The following is an 18,298-nucleotide window of genomic DNA, read 5'->3' on the forward strand; positions in this document are numbered from 1 at the left end:
ACTTGTATTCTTAATTTGTATAGTTCTTGGCAAATGTTCGAGTCTGATGAACATGAATAAATCATGTAATTCCATAACCTAAACAAAGTTAGTTTATTGGGTTATAATGAGACAATAGGAATAAAGAATGTATGAAAACACACAAAGAATGAATTGCAACAAAAAGCAAATCAACAAAACACATACTGCTTAAAGTTTTTATGTAACGCAGACAAGCCATAGAAATGTGTGATGTGACACAGGATGTTTTGTTAGTTGACATTACTGTGAAAGATGTGCTCTGTGGTTTTACTTTTTAATTCAGGCCAAAACATAAACAATTATACTCAGATTTTCTACATTTTAAATTTATTTAAACCAGAGTCGCATTGAAGGTTAAGTGTGAGGGTATTTATTTATAGTGTTTAAAAATAAATATTAATGTTATAGATTATTAGCGTTTTTTACTTAATTGTTAAAAATGTTTGGACACCACCAAAGTGAAATTTGAGGCCCTCAGGTAGTGTAAACAGTATTCACAAATAAAAAAAAAATTCTCAATTACAAAACTACTTTTAGGGCCCGAGCACCGAGGAGCAGGCCAGAATTGCTTGCACCGAGGGTGCAAAGCCTTATTGTTTTTGCTCAGTTTAGTATTGTTCTCTGAAATTCGCATTTTTGACGGTCTTAACATGCTCGAAAACTCATGAAAATTTGCCAACATGTCAGAATTGGCAAAAATTTACATGTAGGCGTCAGAAATGGGCATGTAGAAATGGCTTGATAGCGCCACCTGCAAAATTTCAAGATAACAGTCCCCCGCTATTAAAAACGTACGTAAGAAATTTGGTAGGATCATCTATCACCCCAAGACCTACAAAAAAGTATCTTTGAGCAAAGCACTAAACCCCACAGGAAGTCAGCCATTTTGAATTTTCGCTGTGATTTCTGTGCAAATTTTGGCATTTCCAGGCTTCGTACTTTAACAAACTCCTCCTAGAGATTTAATCAGATCATTACCATATTTGGTCAGTCTCATCTAAATGCCTTTGCGATGCTTAATTGTGGAGATGTTGACATTTTGTTGGAGGGTGTGTCCATGGCGGCCTGCCAAATTTCGCCATGAAACAGGAAGTTGTTATAACTCAAGCTTGAAATATCAAATCTGTCCCAGGATTCACATGGTTGATAAGTGTCCTGGCCTGAACACATCAACATGACATTATTCAGGGACAGTCATAGCGCCACCTGATGGCATTAGGAAGTGTCATGTTTAAGACTGTGATTTACTGCTCATAGAAATTGTATCAGATCATCATATTTGGTCAGACTGATCTTACTTTGCAATGACAAATTGCGAAGGTCTTGATTTGTTAAAGGGCGTGTCCATGGGGGTCCGGCAAATGTTGATGTTTCACCATGAGAAAGCAGTTGTTACTCAGGCATACAGTGTGCTACCTGTCCCAGACTTCATTCATTTGACAAGGATCCTTGCCTGAACACATCAATTTAGCAATAACCAGTTATAGAAAAAGCGCTTCCTGCTGCCAACAGGAGGTGTGGCACATAAAAATACTATTGAAGATCCACATATATTTACCCACTACAATTCACTATTTTCCTAACGCCATTGGTTCGTGGTGCACATGCGTGCGAGGGACCTTCCATCACTGCTTGCAGCTTTAATTCTTTTTGTTTTTTAAAAAAAACTATTACCTTACTCGAGAGCAGACTGCTATTTCTCAAATCACTCATCAATCATATGTCTGTTGCTAAGGACCACAAGAAGTCAAATACACCTATTATTAAACAGGTAACACTTTAGATTAAGGTTATCTGTAAATCATTTATAAAGGTGTTCACTTATGAGTAATAACTAATGTACAAATGCATTATAAATCATTAATAGGCACTTGAAACTGTGTGAATATTAAGGGTGACTCAAATGAAATGCCTTTTGAACCCACATCATAAATGTTTAATAAATGCATTAACTCATACCTATTTGACTCAACATCATATTCATTATTATCATAATTTTAAAATATACTTTTATAATGAGACTTGAGTTTTTTTTTACTAAACATTAACTTATTTGTGACATTTTATTAATGAATCAAAGGCTGCAGTGATCTTAAGGGTTATCCACCCTATAGGTACACTTTCAAAGATCACTAATATTTATATCTCATGAACACCTGTTTCGCCTGTGTCCACTTTACATTAAAGGTGCCGTATTTCATTATCCCATTTTTAAACTAGTTGGCGTGATATATTGCTGTTAGAGCATAAATAATACCTGCAAAATTATAAAGCTCAAAGTTAAATGCCAAGCGATATATATTTTCTTCCACAGAATTCACTTTTCAAGGACTACAGAGAATGGCTGGTTTGGACAGGAATACGCCAGAAAAGGTACACCACACCGCAAGATAATCAGGCTGCATTTGGGCCGATTTTCCCCTTACGACAATCCTAGATAAAGTCGCAATCGTCTATGTGGTTAAACCGTTAATATTATTAGATTTTACTGTGGTGCTCAGTGTGTTAAGAGCATCATGAATCTGCTCGGAAGCATGTCGGGGCAGCTCCAATCGCAAATCAACATGCTGAATATTTACGATCAGAAATTTGTTGTGTGAGTGGAACCCTGATGACAAACGCACACACGCTGTAGATTGAAACAAAATGATACCCAATCAGAAAGTGAGCTGATGAAAAAATACATAACAACTACAGTCATGCAGGCACAGTTCAAAGTGAGACAGACACCGGAGATGTAAAAAAGCAATCCATTTAATGCCTTAATTCTTTATGCCAGTTGTTTGCCATGTTTGTTTACTGTGAAGTCACATTTAGCCGCGATAAACATCACAAGATCTCCACGTGACTTCCTGTGTTCTCAGCTGAGGCTCGCGTTGTTTGTGAAGTTAATCTGATGGTGCGTGGTGTGCTGTCATGACCACTATAGGAACAAATGTGTTAAATCGTCAATTTTTTTCATCATGTTTGTGGTCTTTCACATTTGGAAAGTCTGATAATATTTTAAAAAAAACTTTTGGTGTTGCTCTACTTTAAACCAACCAAACATAATCATTACAGAAAGGTGCAAAACCCAGTAACACGCCAGATCGCAAGTGAGATCTTCCCCTAACCCAAACCCACAAAGAAAACCTTTTCATTTAGTTTATTCTGTTTGATTTATAAGCAAACTTATACATGTCCCCTAAAAATGCACATTTGGTCCCAACAACGTGATGAATACCAGGAACACACACACACCTGGATGAGTGGCCAACTATTACTGTAGTATCTTGGGAGCAATTGGGGGGAAGATGCCTTTTCAACAACTCGAAGTATTGCATTTTGCCCCATTCAAAGTAAATGAAGTGATGAATCATGTTATGTCCAATATCTTTGATAAAACATGCTCCAGAGAAGGTTAACAGTGTAGCGCAAGTTTCCAATGAACACTGATTTAAAACAATCCACCTTCTTGAGCCTGAAAGAACAGAGTTTGCTTAAACTAAAAACATTTTTGTTACTGTATGCTGGTTGGAAATCTATTTACATCCTAATAGCAATCACCAAGTGAAGTGGTCTAAATACATTTGAAAAATATCTTCTTGTAGACCTCTGAGCACCCTGCTCAATGCAATTTTCCATCATCAAGCAGTATTGAGAAGTCTGTGGTTTTTCTAAGGAGTTAAAGTGGTTTTTGACTGTTGCCACTGGTTGTTTAATTTCCGCAAGTTAAGTCAGTCAGATGTCAGTTATAGTTTATCTTGACTGTTAAACCATTTGAACCTATTTTAGTGTTTTAACCCTGTTTAAACACAGTCCAGACCTCAGTTTTCTAAATAAAACAAACGGGTCGGTGTAATGGCTGTGCTGTAATGTTTTCCTCACAATACTGTACAATTGATGTACACTGTTCTTATTTAACATGTTTCAGATCAGATATTTGCGATGTTTAAAGGTCTTCACGTCTAATTGCACTTCCCACTTTTAGTTTCTTACTGTATTTCCTCTCAGTTTCCAAAATGACACCAGACTTTAGTGTCGTATTATTAGTTCAGCAGTTTCAGGAGAACATTGGTTATCATTTCACTCTGATAAACTATTCAGGCCCGTTGAAGACACTTCCTGGTTCTGTTTTTCATTTTACTTTGTGATTCCAAGATGATTTGTGTCATACATTTTCCTAACAGCAATCTTTTCCGTTAAAGGATAATTCCGGTATTTAACACTTTGAGTCTCATTTCTGGTTTGTTTTGGATGAACTACAGTGATGGACACTGAAATTTTGACAATGGGTCGTGTCTTGAGTTTTTGACTCGTTTAGAAGTGTCTCTTGACTGCTTCAGAATGGAAGTCAAGGGTCATGCACAAACATGTCCTTAAAACAACACTTAACGTTCATTTTCAAAACTGTACTACTCACCGAGTGGTTTGTGCTGTTTGTTGATGATTAAAAACAAGTTGTGAAGCGAAATACAGTTTGTGTCGTGTTTTATTTGGCATTTTGTAAAATTCCATTGACTTCTCTTGGATGACTCATTGCTCGCTGATATTTCACTCTGCCACCGGGAAACAGAAAAGGGTCTGTTTACATGTGGTGGTAGTTTTTTCCCTCGGTTTCTCTCAGAAGAAATTTTTCCCATATTTGATGGCTCAGTGACCAGCTTTAGGTTTGAAGTTGAGCTCGATTGTGACTGTCTATACGCTAGACACCGAGCGTACTTGTATGGCAAAGTGGTTGTCGCCATCAAGTGGTTGGGAGTGTGCTAACGCTTCAGACTCAAATATAGAGCGGAAGTATATACGCGGTTGTGAGGTATCTGAACAAAATAGTTCCACTATAGCAAATAACACGGATTGAAATCATACATTGCGCAAATATATTTGTTTTTAATCATCAACGAACACCACGCACCACTCGGTGAGTAGTACAGTTTTGAAAATGAACATTAAGTGTTGTTATAATGACATGTTTGTGCATGGTCAAAAAGTCAAGACACGACCCATTATCAAAATGTCAGTGTGCCTCACTGTAGTTCATCCAAAACAAACCAGAAATGAGACTCAAAGTGTTAAATACCGGAATTATCCTTTAATGCCTCCCTCACTAATATTTACTGCAAGGACAATACAATGGGAGCTTTACAATACTCAAGTGGATCCTCTTAGTTCCTGGCTCCTCTTCTCTGTCCTCCAGCTCGTGAGCCCGACACCAATGGAGCTCAGCTATTTTGAAGGACATTTCAGTTGTCTATCTGCACCATGAAGAGGTGAGGAACAAGGACTGAGGAAGCTTCCTGATAGGAGTGCATCCTCCCCTCACATGCTAAAGCCGTGGTGCTAAGATGTGAGGAAATGAACTTTTACTAGGGAAATGAGAATGCAAAAATGAGAAGCACATAGTGTGTAGATTGTCATGTATACATCAGGCTCCGGCCTACTCTACATCTGTTTTTATTCAACTTACCATCTATACATTTAATAAACTTTGCAAATAAACCAGCGACCTTTAAGTGTCAAGCCTTATTCATCATCTCATGGTAGACTGGATTGTGGTTTGTTTGACCACAAGTGGAAAGAACAACAGGTTTGAAAAAAATATTCTTTTCAAAACTTAAATGCTCTTTTTTTCTTCATTTTTCATTTGAACTAAAGTAGAGGTAGAAGTCATAATGGATTATGTGTTTAACAGTCAAGGGGGCTTTTGTGAAAAAAACATAAGAATTGACTTTGGTCTACAAACATTTCTTGCATTACAGGGTCCTAGAAGACACAGGAAATGTGTGGGTTATGAGGCCTCAGTCTTTTAATGCCAAGTACACTAGCCAGTTTAGTGCTTGAATGTGAAGTAGTTTGTTTAAAAATCTGCATGTGATTTTTTGGAAAATTAAACCATATGCTCTGCAACAAAGCACAGACATAAATGCATTTATACTCAAGAGTGTATTGAGATGCTACTTTGTGCCCTAATTCATACAAGATATCAGATCTAAAACAGATCTTGGGACTTTGTCTCATATACAGTTATATATTCTGTATAGTGTATATTTACATTGATATGTAAGCAATACACAGTGATCGAAACACAGGAAAGGCTGCTGTTGATATTCTTCAAGTTAAATTTAGGGAATAGTTATAATAAACAGTAAGTGTCACAAGCAGTTTCACACTCTGTACCTTGATCATCATCATGTTGCTCTCTCTCTCTCTCTCTCTCTCTCTCTCTCTCTCTCTCTCTCTCTCTCTCTCTCTCTCTCTCTCTCTCTCTCTCCCCCTCTCTCTCTCTCTCTCTCTCTCTATCTCTCTCTCTCTCTCTCACTCGTGCTCAGTGGTTTTCAGTGGTGTCCCACTCTCACGTAACCACTTCCCTTCATTTCTCTCTACAGACTCTCATTAGATGATCAGAGGGGTTGTAAAATGCACAAGTTAGTGTAACAGCTTCATCTCTTTCTAATTATATTAGATTTCTTATCATGGATGTTTTTCATCCCTGGATTCTTCACCTGAATCTGTTTGTCATCTTTACTTTACTGACTTATGCAGGTACATATTTAATGTAATTCAGTTTAGTAGATTGTTATGTTTAGTTTAGTTTAGTGTTTTGTGTTTGTCAGTAAATGTGTTAGTAACTATGAATGTGTGCAGATGTGTCTCATAAATGTGCATGTGTGTATTGCAAATACTGCATAATGTGTAATAATTTTTCAAATTTACTACCGAATACAGTTATTAAAACATATAATTTACTAGTTTTGCTTTTTTCTTCAGATCACTCCAAAACAAGTGTGGCAAGAATTCAGCATCAAATTAATCAAACAGCCGTTGTGGGGGACACAGTAACACTTTACTGTAACGATACAGAACATTATAATACTATTCTGCAATCTGATGTTATAACATGGAAAAGAAACAACATCGTTATTTTTGCTCAAGCCTCATTCTCTAACAAAACTATAAATGACACCAAAACTATGACAAACTTTACCTCAGACAGGATGTATATTAATCCAGCAGTTCCAAAGGAATTGAAAATAAATCAAATACAAGCATCAGATGCAGGAAACTATTCATGTCACATTTCTATGACAGCAATAGGGTGGATATTAACAGTAGCAGGTTAGTTTATCATTTGTTTTATTAAGTTTTTTATAATTTTGTGTGAAACTAGTAAAAGCAATGAATGCTGAATGATAGATGTTTTCTGACTCTTGTGTTAGTTTCAGAAAACAGATCAGGGTCTCTTAAACAGATATCATACCTCTACATTATCATCCCATGTACTGCAGTTCTTATCATCTGTCTGATCATCAGTCTCAGTATCTGGATTCACAGGTAAGAGATCAACAAATCATGGACAGATGAGAATTTCATAAGCATGTTTATTTATAAAGTACTGTATATGTAAGTGATAATGTAGTCATCTTTTGCGTGGGGGTCTTGATCACCCTGTCAGGATTTAATCGCGTTAACAACCGCAGCTTTCCATACATTATTACACTTATTACACGGTTACTTGCCACAGGAGTAAATATATAAGAAAATTGATTTGATATGTTATTAGCTTGTTAATAAGAAGAAATGTAAACCGTTTGTGAGGAAAAAACATTACCTAAAAGCTTTAGGCCGAGACGTGTTTAAGTTGACATACGATGAACATGCATTGGTTTAATAATTTGTAAATAAAATCCAATAAACTTCTATCTTATAAATTATTTAAATGTATTATGATTTTATGGTAACACTTTACAATAAGGTTGTATTCGTTAACATTAGTTACCATAAACTAACAATGCGGAATAAAGTTTTACATTTTTGTTAATGTTAGTTAATGCCAATCCAATTGTTCAGTATCGTGCATTAACTTATGTTAACAGTAACAACTTTGGATTTTAAAAATGTAGGAGTAAATGCTGAAATTAACATAAATTAAGATTAATGACTACTGTATAAGTATTGTTCATTGTTAGTTTATGTTATACATGTTAACTAATTTTAACAAACACAACCCCGCTGTAAGTGTTACCAAATTAATATTGTAAGTATTAGGCTGCACCTGTCAAAATGACTTGCAGTACCTGGATGAGGCCGTCTTATTAGTTTTAGCCGGTTGTTATCTGGGAATATTAACATCGGAATGTTGCCACTGGCCAGCAGAATTTGGCATCTTAATAAGAAATGTCAGCAATGTCAGTTGCTTTTTATGTGTATTGCATTTCCATTTAGTCATTTAGCAGACGCTTTTAACCAAAGCGACTTACAAATGAGGACAGCAATACATAAGTGCAATAAAACGAGTCTCATCAAGTCTAACACAGTATACATAGCCATGGGTTCATTTTTATTTATAAGGACAGAAAAAATAGAAAAAGACACTTAACTCTGTAATAGTAAGTGAGGTGTTGGCGGAATAAATGGGTTTTTAGGCGATTCTTAAAGACGGATGCAGAATCAGCAGATATTGGTAGGCTACAGGTTTTTTCAGTACACTTTTAATCAAATGTGAACATCCAAGTGCCTCCAGTTACCACCAGTGTTACCTCTAATAATATCAACATTGCTCAGATTTTTGCTTTGATTTGCTGCTTTCTTTTATGCATGAGTGTTATCGGACATTACAAATAAAATAAAATAATTGATAAAATGTGCATCGGTGTTCCAGTCTGTGAAAGTCATTTTTATAATTTTCTGTTTTCTACATTAAATCATCCTACATAATGTAAAGAACGTACTGTAAAAATATAACCTTTATATCTTTAATATCGACTGCAAGATCATGTCAAAGATTAAAATCAATGTGAAATCAATGACTGAAATCTAATTTTACAATTAAGATTTCTAATGTGGATTTCTCAATCCATGATGCATACCACCAAGTTTTTTTTTATATCGTTAAACTTTGATTAATTGTAACTTGACAGGACATGGAAAATCAAAAGAGATGCAGGTCGGAGAGAAACAGGGCAGGACTTCGTAAGTTTTCTTCCATTGCATGATTTGCTTTCATATTACTAAATGATTTACATTTTATTTTATTTGACTAATAATTAATGTTTAATTAATTTTTTTTCTATTAGTCACAGACACCGGCCAGAGGAGGAGTACAAACTCAAAACAATCAGTACTTTGAGAGATACAACTCATTGTATGGACAAGTATGACACTGAAGATCCATTCGTTCTCCAATTCTTTCCTGGCTGCCAAACCTCTCTGCACAACTGTAATCCATGCTTGTCATGTCCCTTCATCTTTAGCAAACCAAAACATTTTATTTTCAATGAGGTATTTGATTCAGAGATCAGTTTAGCCACTTGCCAAACTTTGGTTCAATACACGTGCTTCAGATTAAACATCTATAATCAAAACAACAAAGCCAGTTTTTCTACAACTAAGTTTATACAATTTTGTGGTTTATAGACCAGGGTATATTGTAGTAATAAACCTACCTCATCGTCCATCTAAACAAAATTATTGATGCTTTCGGCGTCTTGTTTGTATTTATATTTATGTAGGAGAATGTTTATGTGCGCAGGCTTGTAGTGTTTCTTTACAAAGTTGCATCGCCATCTACTGGCCTGGCACACATAATACAGCGTTTTAGTTGTGTAATCTGTGCAGGTTTTTTGACAGCATTGTCGTGTGTACATCAAATTTTTCATAACACAAAGGAAAACTTTTCTGTTTTTTACTACATCAGTGTCATGGAAACGTAAAAGCACTCATAACAGCATTATTTTCTTAAAGGTGACCCTGCCTGTGAAAACCCAGCTAACATTATTTATTTGTGATTTACTGTTTTCTACATAAAATCATAATGTAAAGATCATTCTGTGAAAATATAACCTTGATATCTTTAATATTGACTGAGTAAGGCCATGTTAAAGATTAAAATCAATGATTAAAATCAAACTCTGATGCTTCTTATCTTGTTAAGGGGATTTCACAGACATTAGCAGAAATGTGATAACAAATGATAACATAAGCAGATAAATGCAGTAAAGATTTAAATTTAACACAAAAGAATAAAGTCAATGTGTTTAAAATGATGTGCAATATAAACCATCCTTCATTCAAATGCATGTACATTTTATATCCAGATTTCATTTAATGCAGTTGGTCATTTACTCTAATAAAAGCAAAGTTAATATGTTTTAATATTATAGCTCTTAATATATGAGTTGTTTGCTGTTAGATTTATATAGGGAAGGCAAAAAACAGTATTATTACAATATGAATAAAAAATATTTAAAAATATATTTAAATACAGAAACAAATGCAAATGGCAGTTTTCCCCTGAAAATGAAATGTAAATCCCCATGGTTGATGTACAAAAACGTCTATTTTACATTTTGTACGTTTTCCTTTATCAAACCCATGACCCTTGTGCTGTTGACACAACTGTTAAATGATGTCAACTTACATGACATGGCAGTGGCAATTGTGATTTTAGTTAAAAACATTGAGTTAGTGCCCCCTAGCGGATCTGTACCTGCCTTTTACAGTTGTAGTTGAAATGCATAAGCAGTTTAATACTTTATACAATTAACTTGATAAAAAACATTTAGTGTTTTATAAACATTTCAATAAATTAATGTTTGTTCTTTTATCATTTTAATTACCCCCAATTAACTTTGATAAATAAATACATTTAAATTGAAAAAAAAAAACGTTTTGAAATATAAAACAAATAACAGTTTTGTGTGCAAACATTTGAGTGTAAGCAAAGTTGTCCAGAAAGGATAGCAAAGTCTTTAAGCAAAATATAGTCTCTAAAACAAAAATATAATACTAGGTGCTGTGGAGCATTTAAAACTTGCCCTGTATTAGCACCATAGGTTGAAATGGGTACTATAAAGGCACTTAGAAACCCAACTAAAAGAGTATTGGAAAATTGTTGAGAACATGAATATAGTACTGCCAATAACATCACAATGGCAACTCTTAAATATAAAACTAAAAATAGACAAGAACCTAAATATATAATTGTACAAAATAACAGTTTTCAGGATGGATTTAAAGACCCAGGAAACAGGATTAATACTGTATACCTACACTCTAAAAATGGCTGGGTTATTTTTTACCCATAATAGATAAATATTGGACAGAACACTCTGTTGGGTTAAAATGACCCAATGGGTTATTTTAACCCAACTGGTGGGTTATTATACCCCATGGTTGCATAACATCAACCCAACATTGGGTAATTTTTAACCCAGCACTGGGTAATTTTTAACCCAGCATGTGTTTTGTCCAATATTTATCCATTATGGGTCAAAAAATAAACCAGCCATTTTTAGAGTGTACATTCAGTGTCACACACTTGCCATTAGATTTGATTATGGCACGCATTTGCCGTGACATAATTTTAATAAGCTTCTGCAGTGTCACAACATTTATTCCCATCCAGAGTTGCAAGATCTTTTGATGATGGGAGAGTCAGACCGCTGTGCAAAGTGGTCTGGACTCTGTGGTGGCCAATCTATGAGTGAAAACGATGTCTCATGCTACCCTGAACCACTCTTTGAGCCCAATGAATCCTGATATTGTCATCTTGGAATATGCCTGTGCCATCAGGGATGAAAAAAAATCCATTCATGAAATAATCTGGTCATTCAGTATATTCAGGCAGTCATCTGACCTTATTCTTTGGGCCCATAATGGTGCTGAACCTAGAGCTGACCAACTTCAGCAGCAGCCAGGGAGGCGCTTACCTATTTGCTTAGTTAAATCCAGGTGGTGTCTTTTTTATTTTATACAATACAATTAAGAATATCTATTCACATAATGCTTACAATGTTATTGACCCCTCAGTGGGAAAAAGAAATCAATCCACTTGAAGCGGTCATAAATATTCTTGGTAATGTGTAACTAATAAATGAAGCCATTAATTCTTCAAAGGGTTAATTGTCCGAAGGAATAAAGGCTGAAGTTGAAACAACTGTTTGTTGAAATGCACTTTTGCATCAACCTGCCAAGTGAATTTCGGAGGCATCGTCACCGCACACATAATCTACACAGTGAAGTATGCATCAAAATGTACTCATCTAAAAATTCACCGCTTTCATTTTGAAGTGGACGGATTTGAGCACTTCAGATTGGGATGACCCTTCTGTGTGTTGGTCTGTGATTGTTTTTCACCCTATTCAGAGGTGGATTTAATCCATTAGCAACTACTGAAAACAATGTTGTTATATTTTTTTTACTTGCCTTAAAAACATGAATGACCAAATTAAATCAGTGCACTTTTTCTTACTTTTTCAGATCTCGATGGACAAATTCAAATCCAGCCCTGCCTTATTTCATTTCAGAAGCCGGTTTCACCATGTGGAAATAAGACAATTGCTATTCCGTTTATGGCGACTTTAATCATTCACTAATGCCACAGGATTATGACAATAATGAACTCAGTCTTCTCAAATGAACGCACACAGTTCGTAATAAACACCACAAACTCTGCACAGCCATGTTTCTGACTATCTTCCCTGTCAGAGTGCCTCAGTTAATGAGATGTGCATTAATTTCTCCCTCACGTGCTGGCAAAGCCGTCAGAGACAGCTAGAGGGCGTGGGGAGGCTAAGCCAAACCTTTGTAACATTCATGTCAATGTGTCTAAATAGTTTTTGGTCCTACATTTTTTACTGATGTTTTTAATCAGTTTTAAGAATTTGTTGGGTCTATATGTTACAGTTTACTTTATTTTGCTTCCGTCTCCATCTGGTCTGTCATAACTAAGTGTAAGGATATCTTCTAAGAGCTTTACTGTAAAGTCACAGAAAAAAATATCTGGATGATTACACACTGCAAAAAGACGTCCTCCAGTTCCTACTGCAGAAGTACACAAGGTGGCACCATGCACGCTTGTGCTTTCAGCATAGAACAGTAAGTATGACACAAAACATTGGGATAATTCACTTAACTCATAAAATATTATTTTTATAATAATAAATTATTTTTATTAATTTATTTAAAAATGTATTTCGAATTTTTGGGATCCTGCATTATTTGACAACTTGGTGAAGCACGCTGTATACCGTTACCATAACAGCCCTGCACCCCAAATTTAACAGTGAATCATAATTTCTGAGTATGCATAAAACCATATGTATTTAATTATATATTATATACCTAAAGTTTAATGGTAAGTTATAATGCATTATTTTCATGATGACACACACATGAAAAGTCCTCGTGAAACCTGCTTGGCGCACCTGTTGTCTCATATGCAAGGATCTGGTAAAGCAACATCATAATGTATTACAATTTATTGTTTAGAAGTCCTTAAAATAAGTTGCTGGGACACAAAAGAAAGTCTGCTGTCCATAACATCTTAGCAGGAACAAACGTGCACATGCAGAGCTGTGATCTTTCAGGCTTTAAGGGTCACATACGCTCATTATTAAGTCAAAATGTCCATTGGCGTATATAAATGTGTATAAAAAGATTAGATGTAAAGTGAACAGTTTAGGGGGAAAGTGGTTTAGGACGTATGAATCCATGCATACTGTAGACTTTTAAAGTGACAGTGTAAGTTATATGTCAATCAAAAAACAATCTGCTATTTTTATTTGTGTTTTTTTTCATTTGTTTCTCTGTACTTATATTATCACTTCCTGTTTACTTGATTATTTAATTACTTGAGAACTTTTTACTGTTCATTTAATATTAGGCAAGCATTTATGTTATCCTTATGGTCATTTCTGATTGAAGGCAATCCTTTATTCCGCTGATTTAACTCCTTTGGAAAGAATAAAATTGTAGTTCAGGGTTCCTCTGACGACTGCTATTAGCCAACAGCACAACATATGCCGGACATATTGTAATCTTGTTGTGAACCTTTTTGGAGTGTATATTGATATTCATCTGCTAGTTGTGGCTGATGTGACAATAGACTAAAGCAGGGCATGCAGCTGTGACCGGACACAAAAATGGCAGCGATGAAACACAGTGACGTCACGTTGTCCGGATGAATTGGGTTATTTGTCTATTTTAGTGGCCTGCCACACTGACTAAAGCTGAACTGCCTACAGACCGCAGCTCAGTTACTCTATGCAGCTGTATTATAACACACACTTGTTATTACAGTCAAGGAGTATAAAAGTGCATTGAACTAATGCCTCGAAAGTAAATTATTACTCTTAACTCAATACAATAAAACAGCAGTTTTTTGCACACAGAGAAGACTGCAAAAGAACAAACATCTAACACCTATGCATAGTGGTTAATGTGTAAACAAAGTTCCCAGACACCTTTTCAAAAGAACACAGATTAAAAATATGCCACGCTAGTGTTTTGTACGATTATTTGAATTATTGTTGTACATAGCAATTCAGTGAATCATTTAAAATTCTAATTTTAAGGATCAAACAAACAGTTTTGTGTAACGGCTGTGCTGTAATGTTTTTCATATTTAATTTTTCAATCATGTAGATAATTGATGTTTAAAAGGTCTTGCTGTCTAACTGCATTTCTCACTTCTCACTGCATTTCCTCACATTTTCCAAAACAACACCCAACTTTAGTGTATTATTAGTAAAGCTCTAACACGGCAGTTTTGATTATAAATTCACAAATGAGGTGTTAAAGACACTCCCTGTTTCAGTTTGTGATTGCAAGACAACTGGTGTCATTTTTTTTCTTTGACAGCCCTGCCTACATTTTTACTGCATGAACAAAATGTTTTACAAGGGGAGCTTCTTAATACTCAAGATAATGCTTCCTCTATCCTTGCACCTCCTTGTGAAACAGACTCAGATGCAGCTCAGCCGTTTTGAAGGACATCTCAAGAGTTTAATTGCTTCACACGAAGGTAACAAACGAGGAGTGAGGAAGCTTCTTAAAGAGTCATTAACAAGGAAACCAGAGCCGGACAGTAGCGGAGCAGGTCCTTCACAGGAATGTTCCAACCCATGGCCCCACCTCGCCAGACTATTTCCATTTTCTAAACAAGTTAATGAAGTATTTAAAATGGTTGCCAAACAATTTTCCAAAGGAACTTTCCTAACATGTATGTGACATTCTTTCTCTTGTGTGACAGTGGAATTTCTTTGAATTGCCATGAATTTAATTCCACTTCCTGTCATTCCAATTCAAATTCAACTTCCTGTCGGGTAGAGTCAGCTCAATTCAAATTCCAATTCATAAATTGAATGGAGGCCAATTCTGAAATTCTGAAAGCCTGCTGTTTACCAAAACAAAACTGCATCACCGCCTACAAAAATTCAAACCCTTAAGCGGCAAGGATCACTGGTGAGCCCGGATTATTGTTGTCCAAAATTCATTACTCATCAAAACATCACACTCTTTCTTGATCTGGACAAACTCAGCATCATAAGAAAGGTTTAAGACTCCAGCTTCAATATTTGACCACTGTTTATGATTAAACTGGTTTGCATTGACACTAATTTCTTAATTTATGTCAGGAGTGCAAAATAATTAATCTGTAACGTTCGTTATTTAAAAATAATCACTCATAAAACATTCATTCTCGTCTTCTCCAGTTTATTTGTGTTCAAATACATAAAATATACCAAATCCGCCAGGGCTATATTATTACAATGGTGTGCATATTTGGAGAAATAATGATTAATTATTACATGTTAGTAAAATATTTAGTCATACAGAATAAGATTTCTATTCTATTCTATTCACTGAATTATGCGATCTGAAGAGCTCAAAGAGTGAACGGAGGGAGATGTGTGTCCTCTTCCTTATTTGCGTCAGATTTGACTGTACAGCTCATTTGCTTTACAGCTGTCAATCATCTCACGTGGTTCAACGTGCACTGTGGCAGTAGTAATGCAATATTTAGAAAATGTACTCTTGTACTGTTGATACTCAAGTACTTTTAAAAACAAGTAGACATCTGACTGTAGTACTTTTACTTGTACTTGAGTAAAATTTTGCAAGGGTATCTGTGCTTTTACTCAAGTAATGAAGCCGTGTACTCTGTCCGCCTCTGAAGGATTCACATGCGTATCCTTCCCTCGCATCCTAAAGGGGTGGAGCTAAGATGCGAAGAAAGGAAGCAAGTAATAATACCTGTTAAATAACAGACTCTGACACCTTGAGTAATTACTACCTTAGCTTCTTGTGTGATCAAATTAAAATGCTATGTGTTTTACAATATAGTAAAAATATTGGTCCAAAAACATTTGCGCTACTTTCAGAAGACACAGGAAATGTGTGGGTTATGAGGTTTTTCTCATTACTCATCAAACAAGCCATTTGATGCAAAGTATACTACCCAGTTTAGTGCATAAATGAAAATTAACTTAATGAAAAAAAATTGTGCATGTGAATGTTTTGGACATGTTTTGCTAAGAGTTTGCTTTGCTAGTGTGTGGTCCTTGTAAGCAATACAGTGATCATAATACAGAACAAACGGCTGTTGATATTCTTCAGGTAAATTTTTATTCAGTATCTCACACATTTATTGAGTATCACAAGCTGTTTCACACTTTATATACTGATATCATCATGTTCTGATCATTCTCAGTGGTGTGACCTAACAGTCATGTCTCAAAACATGTTATTTTTAATAAATGTAAAAATGTTCAAGTTATGCATTTACTTTGTGATTTTTTGGTATTTTTACCTTATTTACTTCAATTATGCCATTTATTTAAATGTAAATTAAGTATTTTTATATTTTTTCACACACTTTTCATAAAAAAACTCATTATTCTCATTGAAACACTGTGAAAACCGTTAAAATAAGTCCCACCTTTTTTTTTATTTAGTGACATCTGGTGGAATCAAAATAACAAGTTAAATTGGTGAATTATTACAAAATAACCATTGTTGATTACGACTGTGCAAAGATGCCAAAATATGCTCACAGACAAATCTGACCATGTTATACAGAAAATAGAAAGTAGGAGAGAGTAATAATTTTTATGCAGCAAACATCAAATTTAGATCCAGTCTCTGCTACAGTAAATGTAAAAATGTCACTTTGAAATGTGTTTGTGTGCTTGTGTGCCTGGTAATTATCGTGTTGGGGGGACCAATTGTCCCCACAAAGATAGGAATACCAGTATTTTGTGACCTCGTGGGGACATTTTGAGGTCCCGTATGAGGAAACAACCTAATAAATCAAACAGAATGATGTTTCTTGAAAATGTGAAGTAGCAGAAAGGTTTCTTTGATGGTTGGGGTTGGGGTACATGACCATTAGGGTTGGGTACCTTTCACATTTTTACCGGTTCCGATGCCGGTACCTGGAATTCGATACCGGTACCCAGCGGTACCTTTTTCGGTACTTTACTCTGACTTAAGTGACTTTTCAGTGGACATAATAAGCCCAAACCTCTCATTTTCAATATTTTGTTATTTATTTCGAAATGTTTAATAATACACACAATCTTTACAAAAAAAAAACATCCCTATAACATCCAGGGCATATGTCTTACATATAAATAAAATAAATAAATAAAATATATAAGTAAGACAAATGATCAATGAACATAAACGTCCTAAAAGCAACATAAAAGTAAACTTTTATGTAGAAAACAATACTAGCAGTTGATTTTTAGAAAAATCAGCATGTCAACGTTCTCAGGTAAAAGCCATGACAGAGCGAGTGTTCTCTACAACAGTAGAGAACACTCGCTCTGAGGATGTAGAAGAGGACTGGACACAGAGATACTTTTTTGCCAATCTGGCCAGCATTGGCATTTGGTCCGCATGTGGTTGAATGTGTTCGAACAGCCACACGGACCGCCTTCTCTCCTCCTATTTATCTAATCTGAGGTACTGAGCACCAAGTTTTACGTCATTTCTGACTTTTAGCGTGAACACACAGTCTTTAGGCTTTCATTAATAAAACTAAAAGCGGCTGATATCCGCAGTTTCATTTCGCGAGCGCGTGAAAGTTGGTGATCTTATTTCATTAATTGTGCTGAAAAATCTGAGAAAGCTCCAACATATTCATGTACAAAACACTGTGCAGCATGTTTACTTAAAACACAAGCAGCGCCATAGTATTAGTTCGCGTCCATTTAAACCCGTCATTACTCCAGCTCGTGTTAAAACGAAAGCAAAGGGACTTCCCCACAGTCTCCACGGACCTCCACTTAAAGTAATAAGGAGAGAAGTACTGCAGTAATAGCTGTGATGTGTGTGTGTGTCTGTGTGTGTGTGCGTGCGTGCATGTTTACGGCTTGCAGTGCGTGTGTTCACTACTTACTAGATTGGTCGAATGCAGACATCACATTACAGTATTACATAGACGAGTACAGTGAGATCGACAATCTTAGGCAAGACAGAGAGTTCAAAAAGCTCAGGATCGGCCATCTTGGGC

At 35.5% G+C, this 18,298-nt stretch overlaps 1 protein-coding gene across 2 annotated transcripts in view; it reads left to right on the forward strand.

Moving 5' to 3' along the window:
- LOC135782842 (uncharacterized) overlaps window positions 1-10,112 on the forward strand; it is a 74,170-nt gene extending 64,058 nt beyond the window's left edge. Inside the window, exons 1-5 of one of the 2 annotated variants that reach the window (XM_065293341.2) lie at window positions 6,358-6,543; window positions 6,769-7,116; window positions 7,218-7,332; window positions 8,919-8,970; window positions 9,075-10,112. In XM_065293341.2, coding sequence (XP_065149413.1) covers window positions 6,474-6,543; window positions 6,769-7,116; window positions 7,218-7,332; window positions 8,919-8,970; window positions 9,075-9,158 — 669 coding nt within the window. In that variant the 5' untranslated portion in view covers window positions 6,358-6,473 and the 3' untranslated portion in view covers window positions 9,159-10,112. Of the gene's footprint in view, window positions 1-6,357; window positions 6,544-6,768; window positions 7,117-7,217; window positions 7,333-8,918; window positions 8,971-9,074 lie in introns of those variants that run through there. The other variant, XM_065293342.2, reaches the window with a different exon arrangement.
- The last annotated feature ends 8,186 nt before the right edge of the window (window positions 10,113-18,298 follow it).

This window comes from Paramisgurnus dabryanus, chromosome 15 (assembly GCF_030506205.2).
Source record: "Paramisgurnus dabryanus chromosome 15, PD_genome_1.1, whole genome shotgun sequence".
In the NCBI taxonomy this organism is placed as follows: domain Eukaryota; kingdom Metazoa; phylum Chordata; class Actinopteri; order Cypriniformes; family Cobitidae; genus Paramisgurnus; species Paramisgurnus dabryanus.